The 17,746-nt window shown below is 44.1% G+C and overlaps 1 protein-coding gene across 1 annotated transcript; it reads left to right on the top strand.

Moving 5' to 3' along the window:
• Positions 1–64: 64 nt before the first annotated feature.
• Positions 65–15,846, top strand: LOC311321365 (calpain-2 catalytic subunit-like; the record flags this gene model as incomplete). The annotated part of the gene is made up of 21 exons (XM_084453335.1): positions 65–301; positions 945–1,014; positions 8,222–8,340; positions 8,550–8,683; positions 8,907–9,075; positions 9,177–9,260; positions 10,467–10,552; positions 12,301–12,375; positions 12,519–12,676; positions 12,780–12,949; positions 13,037–13,048; positions 13,243–13,454; positions 13,682–13,718; positions 13,816–13,881; positions 14,615–14,672; positions 14,779–14,843; positions 14,952–15,020; positions 15,177–15,255; positions 15,432–15,548; positions 15,643–15,701; positions 15,823–15,846. 21 exons carry the CDS (start codon positions 65–67, stop codon positions 15,844–15,846), a joined length of 2,100 nt encoding a protein of 699 aa, XP_084309461.1.
• Positions 15,847–17,746: the final 1,900 nt, after the last annotated feature.

The raw sequence follows: 17,746 nt of genomic DNA, 5'->3' as shown, positions 1-17,746 counted from the left end.
TATATAGCCGCATCTCTCGCGGCTCTAATCTGTCAATAGGTCTACAAGACAGGGTCATAAGAAGATGTCGGGGATCGCGTCCAAACTTCACCATGACCGGGAGAAGGCGAAGGGTGTTGGGACCAACGCGCAAGCTGTGAAATATCTGAACCAAGACTTCCAAGCCCTGAGAAGGAATTGCCTTGAGCGCGGGCGGTTGTTCGAGGATGACAGTTTCGAGGCGCTACCCTCGTCTCTTGGATTCGAAGAACTAGGGCCAAATTCCTCCAAAGTCCGTGGCGTCACCTGGACGAGACCGAGGGTAAAGTAACTAGACTGTTAAAAAACGTTCCTCTCAGATTTTCCCCTACAATGCAATCCGTCAAAAATAGATTAGGCTACATCAACCAGTTGTCTATTATACAGTAGCATACACGTTTAGAGGGCCTACAAGAGCATTCCGATTTTCTAGTGCCTTTAATTGTGATGCTCCCCTGTGCTAGTGTAAGAAGAGCAAATAGCCTACTTGTAGGCCTACAGTAGGCTAGTATCTATTCATCTATCTAAAAATTAGATGCCTGAATGTAAGAGTAGCTAGGTTTACAACCTGCCAGTTCTGAAGTTGAAAGCAACCATTTCACACACACAGAAAAACTGCTTTAATTATGTCAAGGTGATAAACGTATGCCCTATACTGTGAACCCTAATTGTGAGTGTGTTGATTAGAGTTAGAGATGCCGGTGAATAGGGCTTGGGGAAAATGTAGTCCCAGACACGACCATCTTGTTTCTACACAGGTGTATCCATTTGTCTGATTGGCTCTACTGCATAGAATCCTATGCAATCAGATGAATAGATACACCTGTGTAGAAACAAGATGGTCGTGTCTGGGACTACATTTTCCCAAGCCCTATAGGGTATGTTTTTATTGCAGGATTATAATTTCCTGTTTGTTTTTCACTTAGGAATTAAGCTCCAATCCCCGATTTATAGATGAAGGTGCCACCCGGACAGATGTATGCCAAGGAGCCCTTGGTATGAATCACAAATGCACACGATGCACAAAAATGCACTATTTTCTTTGAATCTTCAATGAAATGGGCTACTCACTCCCACAGGCATAACCAGTGCATTCTTCGCTGATTGTGTCCCTGTGCGAGATGCTTTACATACTGCTCATAAACTGTCATAGGTCTACTGGATTTAGCAGATTTGAATATGCCGACTGAAGCACATGCAATAGGCTTATGGCCATGGGCTATCACACTCGCGGTTGCAGCAGGCCAGTAAATATCTTGTGATATAGGCTTACTGAACCCCGTAACACCACGGCGGCATGTAGTGATTTGGCCTGTCAGTCTGATCTGCATTCAGTGACCATTCGCAGATAATCTGGGGTCTCATTTATAAACATTGCGTAGAATCCACGTAACTAAGTTAGCTTAGCTAAGTGAGTACTAAAATATACGCACAAAAAATCTCCGATTTATAAAACGCTGCGTATCACAACCCATGTTCACTCAGGCACGCCTACGCCAGCTGCCCTTTATAAATCACAATCAACACTTAACTTGGCGCACGTGAACGCGCGTTCTGATCACACTCCAATTAACGCCCACAATTGCCTATAAATGGTCAGTGATACGCCTATACATATGCAACGACAATGGAGCCGAGTGCAAAAGGCAGAAAGAGAAAAGATAGCCTACATTTTACCGATGCGAGGTGGAGGTATTGGTCAACGAGGTAGAGACGCCGCAAAAGGATCTTTTCGGAACGATAATTTCACATGTGCACCACTGATAAGATCACCTGTTAGGCCTGAGTGGTCCCATTTAGATTATAATGAATTATCTATCATGCAGGCTATATTGGCATTCGTTTAGTGCGGTAGGCCTTATTAGGTGGCTGCTTATATCCAAACTGATAATCATTATAAGCCTATAGTGTTGTTGCATGGGTAATGGGGTTTGGATCTATATTGCACGTAATCTAATGCTTCACAGGGTGGCCCATGAATAAAATGCCTAATTTATCAACGTATAAACGGGTCAATTTACATCCATAACAATGCAAACATGTAGGCCTATAGTGACTACTTAAGGCAAGTATCCCAAATTTAACCGTACGACAGATCTGAGGGTTCTTTGCAGCAGCCAATTTGTGTATTTTCCGGGATATCATGCATTTCACATACTTTCTCAAAACATTCTGTAGGCATATAGAAGCTACGTGTTCTAATGGATGTTGCGGGATAGCCAAGCACATATTGGAACATCTGTGCCAAGTCCCGGCATATCCAAGGCCCCGTGCGTCATGGCCTACTATAATCCAGCTATAGCCTATCAGTGCCTGTATCGAGGTCTTATAAATATATGGGGTCCATGGATGAGTTTCATGTGATTCTATAAAACGTAATTATAGCTACACGCATGACGATTCGGCAAATTAATAATCTAATTTGCTCCCTTGTGTTCCCTTGGAGACGCATCACCTCCAGGCGCTGTTTTGCGCACAGCTAATTCTACCAAAGCGGCATGTGAGCATTGGGATGACATGCGTTTTTAGGCCCACATACCTCGCATGCCTGCTACATGACAATCATAAGACAATATGAGGATATATGATTATGTACAATATAGCCTAATGTAGCCTACAGTTGCCTCAAGTAGGACATTTCCATTCACCGCTCAACATCATTGTAATTGCGGCTTGCCTCAGTGGTCATTCGGATTTACATGAAAGCCTATTCAAATATAGGCTATAAATACATTGACGAATGAATAGGTGGATAATTAAACAGGCTACGAATAATTAACTAAATAAATGATTAACTGAATAAATATACGTCAACGCCGAATGCAACATTTGTTTGGTGCCGTATAGGCTATCGACATACGGAATCATTACTATGATAAGCCTATAGGCTCGTGTTGTGTTAACTAATGTGGCTTTTATTCATAGGCTACTGCCCGTGATGCTTCTCGGGATAGCTTATAAATGAATAGGTCTACAACATAACATTATATTATGACACAAATGGGTCAATGCACAGACATCCAAAGCAATGCCGACATTATTTCGTGATTAGGCTACGGTGGCGATTGATTCCGTTTAAACTGTGTGACACATTGGAGGGTTTCTTGCAGCGACCGATGTATTTATTATTCAATATGTCATGTGTTTCGCAGACTTTCCCGAGTTTCATCCCTCTGCCATCGGAGTCGCGTTTTCCCCTTTCTCCAGAAACGTGCTTATTGTAGTTAAAGGAGGGTCAAAGTGTGCGTAGAGTTACGCACACCTTCCGCCAACTTATCGCTCAGCTCGTTTTTTATAAATACCGAAAGTTGCGTAGAAAGTTGCTCAGCATGGGTTACGCACGCTTTTGTACTTGCGCAACGTTTATAAATGAGGCCCCTGATCTTCTGGGGCCTCGTAAGTACAAAAGCGTGCGTAACCCATGCCGAGCAATTTACGGTATTTATAAAAAACGATCTTAAGGCTAAGATGGCGGAAGGTGTGCGCAACTCTACGCACACGCCGACCCTCCGGTAACTACGATAAGCAAGTTTCTGGAGAAACGGGAAAACGCGACTCCAATGGCAGAGCAATGAAACTCGGGAAAGTCTGCGAAACATGACATATTAGCTGAATCCCAATCTGAGTGCGCAAACCACCTCTGCGGCTCCTCGCACTTGCGGCCTGAGGCCTGAGCACTTAATTGACGTCAGCTGGAAGGGCCAGAGGGTGCAGGGCCGTGAATTAAATGGGACAGCACTTCCAGCGGCGTGCCAACGATTCCCAAGCCAGTTTGGCTCAATGCCCCTCCCACTTCGTTTTCATTGGCTGCCGCGTCCCTCCGAATATCTGGGATATGTTTGCAGCATGGGGATTCCAAGATAAATGTCATCTGCAAATGTCATTTATGTATGATGCACTCGGATCATGCTCGGATGCACTCAAGCACTGTCACATGAGACGCGGTGGGCTGTGGGTATTTTCTGCTCCCAAGTCCGCGAAATTGCGGACTTTCGGTAAGTGCGGTTAAAGTGCGCAAAATGGCGGCAGTGGCGCACTTGTGGACCTAGCAATTCCGTTTTGGGACTACCCTGAGCCCTTGTGGACTTGGCGGGAACGACCATGTAAGGCCACAAGGCCGCGAGTGCTCTGCACTTTCGCCTAAGTGCGCGATTTGGGATTCAGCTTTTGAATAATAAATACATCGGTCACTGCAAGAAACTCTCCAATGTGTCACACAGTTTAAACGGAATCAATCGCCACCGTAACCTAAACACTAAATGTCTGCATTGCTTTGGATGTCTGTGAATTGAACCATTTGTGTCATAATGTAGCCTAATGTTATGTTGTAGACCTATATTAATTTATAGGCTATCCCGTGAGCGTCTACGCGTTTCGCAACCCAGTTTAGCGATAGGACTTGTGTTTAGTGTTAATGAAGACCCTAACCCTACACCTGACCCTAACCTTAACCCTAAACTCTATGGTGTTCTTGCTAAACTGTAAAAGTAATCTCGCATCCCATGAAGCATCACGGGCAGTAGCCTATGAATAAAAGCCACATTAGGCTACATTGATAACACAACACGAGCCTAGGCTTATCATAGTAATGATTCCGTATGTCGATGGCCTACAACTAGCCTATATAACTAATAAGGCCTATACCGCACCAAATAAATGTTGCGTTCGGCGTTGAAGTAGGCTATATTTATTCAGTTAATCATTTATTTAGGTAATTATTCGTATGTTTAATTATCCACCTATTCATTCGTTAATGTATTTAGCCTATATATTTATAGCCTATATAGGCTTTTATGTAAACCCGAATGACCACTGAGGCAAGCCGCAATTAGCTACAATGATGTTGAGCGGTGAATGGAAATGTCCTACTTGAGGCAACTGTAGGCTACATTAGGCTATATTGTACATCATCATATATCCTCATATTGCCATGATTGTCATTTAGCAGGCATGCGAGGAATGTGGGCCTAAAACGTATGTCATCCCAATGCTCACATGCCGCTTTAGCTGTGCGCAAAACGGCGCAGGTGATGCGTCTCCAACACAAGGGAGCAAGTTAGATTATTAATTTGCCGAATCGTCATGCGTGTTGCTATAATAAGGCCTAGCCTACGCTTTATAGAATCACATGAAACCCATCCATGGACCCCATATATTTACAAGACCTCGATACAGGCACTGATGGCCTATAGCTGGAATATAGTATTGGATATGCCGGGACTTGGCACAGATGTTCTAATATGTGCTTGGCTATCCCGCAACATCCATTTGAACACGCAGCTTCTATAGGCCTACAGAATGTTTTGAGAAAGTATGTGAAATGCATGATATCCCGGAAAATACAGAAATTGGCTGCTGCAAAGAACCCGCAGATCTTTCGTACAGTTAAATTGGGGATACTTGCCTTAAGTAGTCACTAGGCTTACATGTTTGCATTGTTATGGATGTCACTGTAAATTGACCCGTTTATAAGTTAGGCCTTTTATTCATGAGCCACCCTGTGAAGCATTAGGCTACGTGCAATATAGATCCAAACCCCATTACCCATGCAACAACACTATAGGCTTATAATGATTATCATTTTGGATATAATAAGGCCTACCACACTAAACGAATGCCAATATAGCCTGCATGATAGATAATTCATTATAATCTAAATGGGACCACTCAGGCCTAACGGGTGCTCTTATCAGTCGTGCACATGTAAAATCATCATTCCGAAAAGATCCTTTTGCCGCGTCTCTACCTCATTGACAAATACCTCCACCTCGCACTCTAAAATGTCTCTTTCTGCCTTTTGCACTCGGCTCCATTCTCGTTGCATATGTATTAGGGGCGTATCACTGACCATTTATAGGCAATTATGGCCGTTAATTGGGGTGTGATCAGAACGCGCGTTCACGTGCGCCAAGTTAAGTGTTGATTGTGATTTATAAAGGGCAGCTGGCGTTGGCATGGTGTAAGTCAACATGGGCTGTGATGCGCAGCGTTTTATAAATGGGAGATTTTTTGTGCGTATTTTTTCGTACTTAGCTAAGCAAACTTAGTTACGTGGATTCTACGCAACGTTTATAAATGAGGCCCCTGGTCTGGCGACTCTTCAATGTCCATTTTCACCATGTCAGTAAAATTGGGCCGCTTCTGCTCTGAGATTATTAGGGTGAATAGTGGTAAAGTGGGACACTTTCTGATTTTTTTGATTCGGCTTCATTTTTTATAATGATCTAAATGTCTCAGGCCCTCATATGCTACCATTCTAAATAGCTTAAGGGCTCTACTTTACTACAGAGAAGAAAAAATAAAGAAACATTTAACACAGGGGGGATGACTCTTCCTCAAACACACACTGACCCCAAACCACATTTTTCCAGGCGCTACTGGCAAACTGGGACACCTTTACTGTCAAATTGGGACACCCATTTAGGCCTATTGAATTACATACAGAGTAATAATAAAAACAGTATTATTGTTATTATTAGTATTGTTATTAAGAATAATAAGGATTGAGGACAAGAATATTCATATTTATTTAAAAGGGGGTACAGAACATTCACCCCTTCTGATCCCCTCCCTCACTTCCTCACCAGTCCACCCACAATATTTCAGTTTATTTCATTTATCTAATTTATTTTATTTTATTTAAATTGTAACTTAAAAACTTTAAAATGTGTAACTTACACTATAAAAATATAAAATGAACCTCTCAACATGAATTTAATTTCACCCTCCAAACCCTGACCCTAACCCTAGCTCTGTAGGCCCAGTCTACATTTCAATACAGAGTAGGCAAGCGAATGCATCGGCATCTTCTATTATGCCATTCTCTATAGCCCTAATTTTCTATAGCCCTAAATGTACATCTACCACAATATTGCACCATATAATTGTATTCAGTAGGTTCGCAATTTGCAACCTCACCACTAGGTGCAGCCAAAGATAAAGATAATTCTAACTAGCTAGCTAGTTGTTAGTTAGCTAGCTAGTTGTTAGTTATTTAACTAGGCTATCTAGGAAGATATACAAACAAAATGTTCCCATTGGAATGAATTGAATGGCTGTCCCACTTTGCTAGTATCACATTGTCCCAGTTTGACAATATGATACTGTCAGACCGGGACAGTGGCAAAATCACAAAAAAATAATAAAGAAAATATGAAAATGAATATGTTTTTTGAACATTCTGATACACCATTAGTTCCCATAACATAATCTACAACAACTACAAACCATCCATCATTTTTTAAACTGTCATCATAACATTTTTCTCACCTAACCTTATGTCATTTGACTTAACCATCTTGGTTCACATGCACAGTCAGAGGATGGTAGCCACGCCCCCGGAAGTGATGTCAGACACCACAACTCTTTTTATTTTTTATTTCATACTTGTTTATGATGAGCACAGCGTGGATTTTTAGCAATGGAAGTGTATGCATAAAAAAATAACAATGATAAAACTCAACTGTCCCAGTTTACTAGTTGTCCCAGTCTACCACTATTCACCCTCTTTTGTATTTTTTAATACTTTGTGTCAATTCACACCAATGATATATTTCGTAAACATAATCATGTACATGCACACATCCATGTATTTATGCATATAGGAACTACTACATACACATACAGAGTACACCATACAGTACAATACACACACACACCTGAAACCTTTTGACACATTTGTTTGTTTTCGTTTCTTTACCCATCATCACCCATAAAAACAAACAAATGTATACAGTGTACATTATATATATATATCCCATACAGTAGAAATGACACTTGGCCTACCTATTCATACAGTATACATATATTCTACATACACATGATATACATACACATTCATACCCACATACATTCCAATTCCTGTATCTGTCTGAGGTACAGTATCAATCATTATGTCTTGCAACACAGTCACGCCACAGCTATCCAAAACTTGTTACTCCGCTTTGTGTTTAGCTCCATAATTATGAACAATGTGTACTGTCTATTAAGGGACAGGCAGTGTGTCGGCCTATTAGTGGGAGAGAGCAGCACATTCCACGGCTTTACAAGTGCTGAGGGTTAGATGGAGAAACAGACGGTGGGATTTCAGTTGCACAATCATATGTTCAGACAAGACACACACACACAAAGGTTCCTAAAGTTGACTCCAGAACTTCTGTCCAACTATAGTTTCTCCAGCTAATTGGGCATTGTGGTTGTGCAGGTGACTGTTGGCTCTTGGCTGCCATCGCCTCGCTGACCCTCAACAAGCAGGTGTTGTCCCGGGTCGTCCCGTCTGACCAGAGCTTCCAGGAAGACTACGCTGGCATCTTTCACTTTGAGGTGGCTTGTTACGACATAACACACAACTGACGTGCAAGTGACATGACTGTGCTATACTCTGTCCTGTAATGAGCTATAGTTATCTTAGAAACTCAAAATGCCTTTATCTCTGATAGTAATACCTATTGGACAAGGTCCACATACTTGATTGAATCCCACATGCTGTATATAATGAGTATATAATCGATGTGTGCTCTTGTCGTCCTCAGTTCTGGCAGTTTGGTGAGTGGGTGGACGTGGTGGTTGACGACCGTCTGCCCACCAGAGATGGAGAGCTGCTGTTTGTCCACTCCGCCGAGGGCTCCGAGTTCTGGAGCGCCCTGCTGGAGAAGGCCTACGCCAAGTAAGGGATGACGGTCTCTCTCACTCTCACTGTCCATCCGCTCACTTGTTCAGACAGGCGTTTAATGTGCAATGTAGTGCTGCTTGCACTGTGACTGTTGTTCTATATCAACTAATCCGGTTTTGACTTCTCCAGTGTCTCTGCTCTACAAAGTGCCTACATTTATAGAGAAGGAGCTACACAAATAACATGTCCTTAATCCCTCTACTCCCCCCCCCCACAGGCTGAATGGCTGCTACGAGGCCCTGTCCGGAGGCTGTACCACTGAGGGCTTTGAGGACTTCACCGGGGGCATCGCCGAGGTCCATGAGCTGAAGAACGCTGGGCCGAAGGTCTTCAAGATCATCAAGAAAGCCCTGAAAAGAGGCTCCCTCCTAGGCTGCTCCATCAACGTAGGTCTTCATCTCACAGTTGCTGTATGCTGACCGGGCATTCCCGACCACCCCACTCACAGATGGTGTGTCTCTCTACTCTCTGGTCTCTCCCCGTACAGATCAGCAGCTCAGCAGACTCCGAGGCCATCACGTCTCGTAAGCTGGTGAAGGGCCATGCCTACTCTGTGACCGGAGCAGAGCAGGTGAGATCCTGGGACGCCCCCCTCAATCGTATAAGAGATAGTAGCCTGGTGAGACTGTCCTGTTCTCGCCAGCTCACATTCAGTTTGACTACGCAGCTCAGTCTGGACTCCCCCTAGCTAGAACGATTTCTCTCAGATTACATTTAGACCGGGCCAATCAGGGACTGCGTTATGACTGCTGTTCTGCCCCCCAGTAGAATGTAGCCCTTGATTGGTTTCCGTGGCAAAACAACAAGCAGTAATGTTAATAGAATAAACACAGCCATAAGTGCAGTTATTGCAGAAATAGACTCGATAACATTTAAACAAGAACAAAACTATGCAGTTTTTTTGTTTTTTTGGAGGAAAATATGGTGTTCTTCTGACTGGATTTGGCAAATGTTTTATTACGCTGATTGGCTGAAGGACTTGGTCTATTAAGGCTAGTACTCCCGCCCACTGAAATCGTTTAAGATGGTGGGAATGCCAGACTGATCTGAGGAGAGACACAATGTGAGCTCACTAGGTCAGGATGGATCATGGATGTATTACAGTTTTTTCTGATTGCTTAGGCACTATCTTTGAAACTATAGGCTATTTTTGCAAAACTCTACACACTAACCACAAAACCTTATATATCTCTTGCAAAAGCAAACAATTCTTGCAAAACTCTTCAAACTCTTTGAAAAACATTTGTTTTTGCATCAATACAGTACACACAAACTATCATTTGAATAAGCACACGAAGCACCAACTACGCACTGATAGTATAAATGAAACACTTGTGGCTTTTGCTTTTTCTGTGTAGTAAACACACATACACACACAGGTATCCAAATGCGTACATGACACATGTTTTCACATGTGTCAATGTGGAAAGGCAATTGGCAAAATAGTGTAGCAATGTAGAAACCAATGTTTACAGTTTTGCTAGAAGTGTGTTAATGAATTCCAAACTGAGTGTAAAGCAGTGGTTTGTGTTTACAGTTTTGCAAAAAGTGTTATAAAATTAAAAAAAGAGTGTAAAGCAGAGAACGTGCATTCAGTTTGGCACACTTGGTAAATGCATTGGCTACAAGTGTTAATGGTTTCAGAAATCGTGCTTCAAGAATCACTGTTAGTGTTTAAGCATTCAGAAAAAAATGTAATAGAATGGGATGGATCTTACAAGGCTAAGCTGACATTCAGTGTTGGGGTGGAATAAATGGCGCTGTGCGTGGTGTCCAGGTGGAGTACAGGGGAGACGCACTGCAGCTGATTAGGATACGCAACCCCTGGGGTCAGGTGGAGTGGACTGGGGCCTGGAGTGACAAGTGAGTGAATCTGTACTGTACCTCACTATTGCTCTACCTACTAGTATACTACTACTACTGGGATACTGTATCCTACTATGTAATATAAACAAACTCTGTACCAAGATAAGAGCTTTTTGCAACTGTGTTGATGTTAATCCATGTAAACATGACATACAGGACTGTGAGACTATAAGAGCCCGGTGCGTGCGTGCGTGCGTGCGGGCGGTGCCTCCTAACTCTGCATTTGGACATGAGTGAGTAAATGTCAACAAAGAAAGGGTGTCTCTGGAATGGCTTTAACTGAAGAGGATATGTCTACCGACGCTGCAAGTATTCAGAGCATTTCTGTTGGCAACTACAATAATATAAGCAGCAAACAGACACACACCCACACACATCCAGTGGAGCGCGTCAGCCCTGCGCTGTCGTAAGCTATTACACTCAGGGCTGTACAACCTATCCTTGTGCCTCAGGTGAAGTTTGGATGGTTGACACTCCATTAACCTGTTTGCCATTGTTACTTGTCTGTTTTTTGGTGTCCGTTTGTGATTTTTATTTCATAAAAGATGTTAAGCTTAATTTAAGACAAATATCCAGACTATGCAAGTGATATTCTACATGGTCTCTCTCCAGACTCGGATATTACTTTGAATCACTGCGCTCTGCATACATACATACGTACTACATAATAGAGTCTGTGCCACTTCGCTGCCCAAGCTGGTGTTCTGAGAGCGGATCTCCGGGTCAAAATTTAAAGAGTGACAGGTCGTAGCAGCAAATGAGAGACGCTAGCCCAGGTTAGATGGGTGGGGACAGGCTTGGAGCACCTGATCGCGAAAGTAGTTACTGATTGGTGTTGCCGGGATTCCGGCGCTACCAGTGAATTGCCAGGACTTCAAAAACTATTTTTGCATGAAGTGTCCCAGATAGGGTTGCAAATTTCAAGCTATTTCATTAATCGATAACTGTACCTTGACAAACGATAGTCGATGAATTGATAAGAACGTCCCATGCTGGACTGCGCTTTGCTCGCTCTTTTTTTCGTCGTCTTCCGCTGTGTCGTTGAAATTTCCCAGCATCCCAATTAGCCTTCACTACATGGCGGGGCACCCTCGTATGCAGTCAGACCTTAGATCATGATTACATTTCACGCAACTCCCGTTGATAACGTTCGTTCCTCCCCAAAAGGTTCTGTTCCATTAACGAGCAATTAATCGAATAATCGAATAACCAAATCTTACTTAAGTAAATTCTTATCGGCTATTAATCAATAGTCGATTAACTATTAACATCCCTAATCTCAGACCCATAGAGACGGATCTGCAGTAAGGTAGTTGGCAGATCTCTTACGTAGTGTATCAGCGAAAGAACTCATGGGTCTGGTGTTGAGACTATATTCTACACAATATAGGGGAGGCTGCGGCTCGGGAGGTAGAGCGGATCGTCCAATGACTGTAGGGTCGGTGGTTCGAATCCCGCCTCCTCCTGTCCACGTCGAAGTGTCCTTGGGCAAGACACTGAATACCAAATTGCTCCCAATGAGCAGGTTGGCACCTTGCATGGCAGCTGCTGCCATTGGTGTGTGAATGTGTGTGTGTGAATGGGTGAATGAGAGGCCGTCATTGTAAAGCGCTTTGGATGAAAGGGCTATATAAGTGCAGTCCATTTACACAACAGCTTTGTCAGCATGCCAATTATACCGAATTTGTAGCGGTGGGTGTCCTGTCCTGGGTCATGCTCACTTGACTGTGTGTTTGTGCTGTTAGGTCCTCTGAGTGGGGACATGTCAGTGATGAGGACCGGGCCAGACTGACCAACCGATCTGAAGACGGAGAGTTCTGGTAAGACCGATATCTCTCATGGCTAATTCTGCCAGCACTCACCCTCTTATCTGGCCTGCTCAGCGTGCTGTGTACAGTATATACGTTACGCATGTCTACCGCCTGCACCTCCTCCTTACCCCTCCCTCCTTCCTGTATGCCAGGATGTCGTTCTCAGACTTCCTGCGACACTACTCGCAACTGGAGATCTGCAACCTCACACCCGACGCCCTCACGGACGAGTCTCAGAAGTGGGCGCTGTCGACGTTCGAGGGCAGCTGGAGGAAAGGCTCGACGGCTGGCGGCTGCCGCAACTACCCCAGTACAGACTCCTCCTACTTCCACGAACATGGCGCTGTTGACTCAAGTCACCCCGTAATAAACCGCGCTCGTCCGTTTGACCTCGCTCTTCTTCCCCCAAGCAGATACGTTTTGGATGAATCCCCAGTTTGTGATGAAGCTGGATGAGGAGGACGATGAACCGGATGACGGTGTGCCGGGCTGCACCTTCCTGGTGGGCCTCATCCAGAAGAACAGACGCAGGATGAAAAAGATGGGACAGAACATGGAGACCATCGGCTTTGCCATCTACGAGGTGAGGATTATAGGCTATGGCTACACACACACACACACACACACACACACTTGTCCTCCTCTCATTGGCCTCTCTGTTTTTTTCCAGGTGCCTGAGGAGGTACGTGTGAGAGATTTGTAAATGGGGTCTGGTCTGAATGTGGTAAGTAATTATGAACACAGGATATGACGAGCTATCAGCTCTGCTCCTCTGGTGTGTATGGGGGAATACTTGTTTCAGTTTAGGACTGACTAGAACAAGCAGAGAGCGCCCCCTTGTGTGTGTACACCGTAAATTGTGTTTCTTTCTACCAGTACTCAGGCAAGCGACAGATCCACCTCAACCGCAATTTCTTCTTGCGCAACGTGTCTGCCGCTCGCTCCAATACCTTCATCAACCTGCGGGAGGTGTGCAGACGCTTCTGTCTCCCCCCAGGAGAGTACCTCATCCTGCCCTCCACCTTCGAGCCCGACAAGAACGCGGACTTTCATGTGCGGGTGTTCTCGGAGAAACGGGCTGAGTTCCAGTATGTTTTGCCTACTGTATATTTTGTTTGTAAGCAGGGCACATCTGTAAAAGAGACCCGGTCTCAGTAAATTCTTCCCTGTTGAAATAAAGGCTTCTATCCATGTTCTGCTCATTTACAAATGGACGAATCAACCATCGTTCATTTACTGAAAGTGTAATACTGTGCAGCTTTATTCATACACTGGATATGGAAGTAATGTATACATTCTACCCCTTTTTCTACAGAGAGTTGGATGACACTGTAGATTGTCATGTTGAACAGGTAAAGTCCTAGGCCATGTACAGTATTGTTTGGTAATATTGATATGGTAATATTGATGTTACATGTGGAACACTGCTATCCTGTGCATCATCTGCAGATTAAGGTGGAGGAGGATGATGTCAGTGACAGATTTAAGAGTCTGTTTGAACAGCTAGCTGGACACGTGAGTATTACAGTAGCTGTACACTGTGAAAGCTATTCTTGATAAAGTGTTATATGGTTGTTGAAATGCCAGGCCTGATTGTATGTAGGCCTAAAAGTTAAGCTTCATACTGCTGTGCACTTCTGTAGTTTTCCAGAATGCAGTATGCAGGAAAAGTGTTATTATCTCTGTTAGTAGCAGATAATGTTGACGGCCAAGGCCAACTAACAATGGAAAGCCTGTCCCTGTTGCAGCAAAAATGTATTAACCGAACATCCTTATCTATCCCGGCTAGACAGGAATGAGCGCATATGACCAACATGATAGACAGTAGTTTCAACCAATCAGGTATTCAGATATGTAGTCACGAGGTGTGGAACAAGCCTAGCATTCTTAGCCAGTATAAATATCCTCTCCCGACAAAGGGGAGTGCGCTTATCCAGATACTCTTTGTGCGTGTCTGTTTAACTGTCCCTTTCGCTGCGATTGAAATAAATGTAAGTTCTTTTATTCTATTCTGTTGTATCACTCGTCCTCATTTTGACAAGGTTGTGTGGTTGTGCTGGCTCCTACTTTGAGAACCCTGTGGTAGGCTATCGGTGAATTCAATCTGATGTGTGACGAGAGTCTGTTTTGAGCCCAAACATCCCAGATCAACCGAGCACCCAGCCACTACAACACTCAAACCATAGTAAACAGATTTAAGCTATAAACCAAGGCCAGAGATTTAAAACATGTTCATTTCCTTCTGCAGGACTGTGAGATTTCAGCATTTGAACTGCGAAAGATTCTGAACAGAGTGGTGACCAAATGTAACTGCTATTTTTCATGTTTTACTGTGTTGTGTTTGTGGCATCAGTCTAACACTCTTGTAATTTGTATTGAATGTTCAAGTTTTAAAAAAAATTCTGATATCAGGCCAAGACATCAAAACTGATGGCTTCAGTCTTGTGACCTGCCGCAACATGGTCAATTTGTTGGATGTATCCTTTCCAAAATGTCCTGTTTATTTTACCTGTTTCAAATGTCCACTTTTCGCCTGCTCCTAGCAAACAGTAGACTGTTTACACCTTGACTTCCTGCTCTCACAGAAGGACGGAAGTGGCAAGCTGGGCCTGGTGGAGTTCAAGATATTGTTGATTAAGATAGACAAGTTCCTGGTGCGTCACCTTTCCAGAGTCCTGATCTAAACTGAGGGCATTCTATTTTTGCATGAGTTCATGGTGGCTGGCGAGTGGTGAGTGTTGTGGCAGGGTGTGGTTGGTGTGTCTTATGGTGTGTGTGTGTGTGTGTGAATATCTTGGGGCCTCCATCAGGACCTGTTCCGGGATAAGGATGTTGATCAATCCGGCCACATGAGCTCTGCTGAGATGCGCATAGCTGTGGAGGAAGCAGGTGAAAGTTCAGTGCTCTTTAGCCACTCTTTTATCTATTTTATCTACAGTATCTGTCGAGTAATCTGCAGCTCTGTAGACACTGCAGTTACACCACTGTCCACTACACCGACACATGATATTAATAATGCAGTATATTGGCTGGCATGAACAATAACTATCCATCTGTCACTGCAGGCTTCACTCTGAACAACCCCCTGCACCAGATCATAGTGGCCCGCTACAGTGAGCCCGGCCTCACCATCGACTTTGACAACTTTGTGGGCTGCCTGATCCGCTTGGAGAGCCTGTTCAGTGAGACTCCTTCTCGTACACGTGCACACACGCATATATACACACTCTGGGTGACACGACCCTGAACCGTTGGCTCCGCTGTCCTGTTCTACAGACACCTTCAAGACCCTGGATGCAAACGAGTCTGGTGAGGTGGAGTTAACCTTCCTGGAGGTGAGGATACAGGGACTGGTCCTTCAGGACGTTCACAGCTTTGGTCATCTGTGTACAGTAGATCCGTTGATGACAAGAGATGGACACATTAAGAGTGACTGTGTATTGTGTTTTTCCACAGTGGCTCAGTGTGTCGCTTTTGTAGAGGAGTGTACCGCTTAGGAACTGGCATTCTCTGGTCCTTCGGCTGAGCATCCGTCACACTCGGGCTCCTTCCTATGGCTTATGGCTATCAGACATGGACCATACACTTGGGATCCTCATGGTGAAGGGTTTCTGTACAGTCTGGAATTTAAATAAAGTAGCTACCTACCTACCTAATCTCTCTTATTTAATGACCAGGGTTCACCCACATTGGGGTAATCAAACAATGATACGCATGTTCTTTTTTCCTTGTTTTTTTTTAAGGCTTCTAATTAAAGATTGTATGCAAAAGGATGTGTAAACTCCTTAATGGACTTCTTTTTTTTTTTTTTACATTATCATGATGTTATACAATTAGGCGAGGTCTCATCTTTCCACTGTAGATGGATTAATATGGGGTTAGATCTGTTTCAATACTTGTCAATATACATCACATGTTTCACAAATGTTTTTTGGTGATTCAAATAATTTTTTTCACAAATGTATTTTTGTGGTTCACAAATATATTTCAAACTCACAAACGTGCACCGCTTGTATTTACTTGCACCTGAGACACGAACCATTCTGGCGAGAGAGACACGAACCATGAAACTGCTGACAAATCAAAATTGATTTTGAAACAGATCTACCGTCAACCCTATGGTAGTTATTTTTCATAATGTTTGCAAATATATTTCTGTGATTCACAAATACATTTGTGTGATTCACAAATAAATAAATAAATGGATGACCAACTGTCGTTTTCCGCACATGTCACATGTTCCTGCAGATTCATGCTCTCAAACTCTGGCCCGCGGGCCAAATTTGGCCCGCAGTGTAATTATATTTGGCCCGCGAGGCAATACCAAATGACTACTAGAGCTGGCCCGCCAGTATTATACAGCGCATTCACCGCTAATACTACAAATCCCAGAATGCTCTGCTGTTTTGGCGCGTCAATCAAGACAGGACCCAGCAACGCCCTATCTTCTGTGACAGTAGTCATAGCAATCTCATACTACAACTGTAACCGTGTTACCCCTTCTTAAAAATGGCGAAAAGAAAGGCAGAAAACAGAAGCTTTACGTTATGTAACGTCTCACTGTGATAGAGACACCTGTGTTGACCTAGCCGGCCGCTGTGTTTGCTCTGTTCCTGTTCATTCAATCCTGTCTGCCTTCTTGCCGGCCTGTCTGTCTGGCTGTCTGTCTGCATGCCGGCTGTCTGTCTGCCTGGCTGTAGGACAGTCAGGGTTTTACAAGCTTCTCTACTGAGCAGATGGAGCACCAACACTTGTGTCTGAGGTCGTATTCACATATGTTAGTGCACACCATTGATGCGCACCAAAAGCGAAAGTGATAAGTGCATATTCAATGTTAAAGCAAAATTTGTTTGGGTCCATATTAAAATTTTCATTTGTTCAATGTTGGCCCGTGACTTTGTTCAAGTTTTAAATTTTGGCCCACTGTGTATTTGACCCCTGCTCTACAACATCAGGAGGATTCGCCCTTTCCTCACTAATGAAACGGCGCAGGTACTCATCCAGGCCCTGGTCATCTCCCACCTGGACTACTGCAACTCCCTCCTCGCTGGGGCGCCGGCGTCAGCCATTAAACCTCTGGAACTTGTCCAGAAAGCTGCTGCTCGCCTGGTGTTCAACCACCCCAAATTCTCCCACACAACTTCCCTCCTCCGTTCCCTACACTGGCTCCCTGTAGCGGCTCGCATCCAGTTTAAAACTCTGGCGCTAACCTACAGGGCAATGAAAGGAACAGCCCCCTCCTACCTCCAAGCCATGGTTAAACCCTACACCCCCTCCCGACCGCTACACTCTGCTACCTCAGGGCGACTGGTTGCCCCGTCACTCCGAGGCCCCTGCGGTCGATCGACACGGTCACGGCTCTTCTCTGTCCTGGCCCCGC

Source organism: Borostomias antarcticus, assembly GCF_949987555.1.
Source record: "Borostomias antarcticus genome assembly, chromosome: 2".
Lineage (NCBI taxonomy): Eukaryota > Metazoa > Chordata > Actinopteri > Stomiiformes > Stomiidae > Borostomias > Borostomias antarcticus.
Note: the sequence above shows the minus strand (reverse complement) of the source record. Positions and strands in the feature narration are given on the sequence as shown.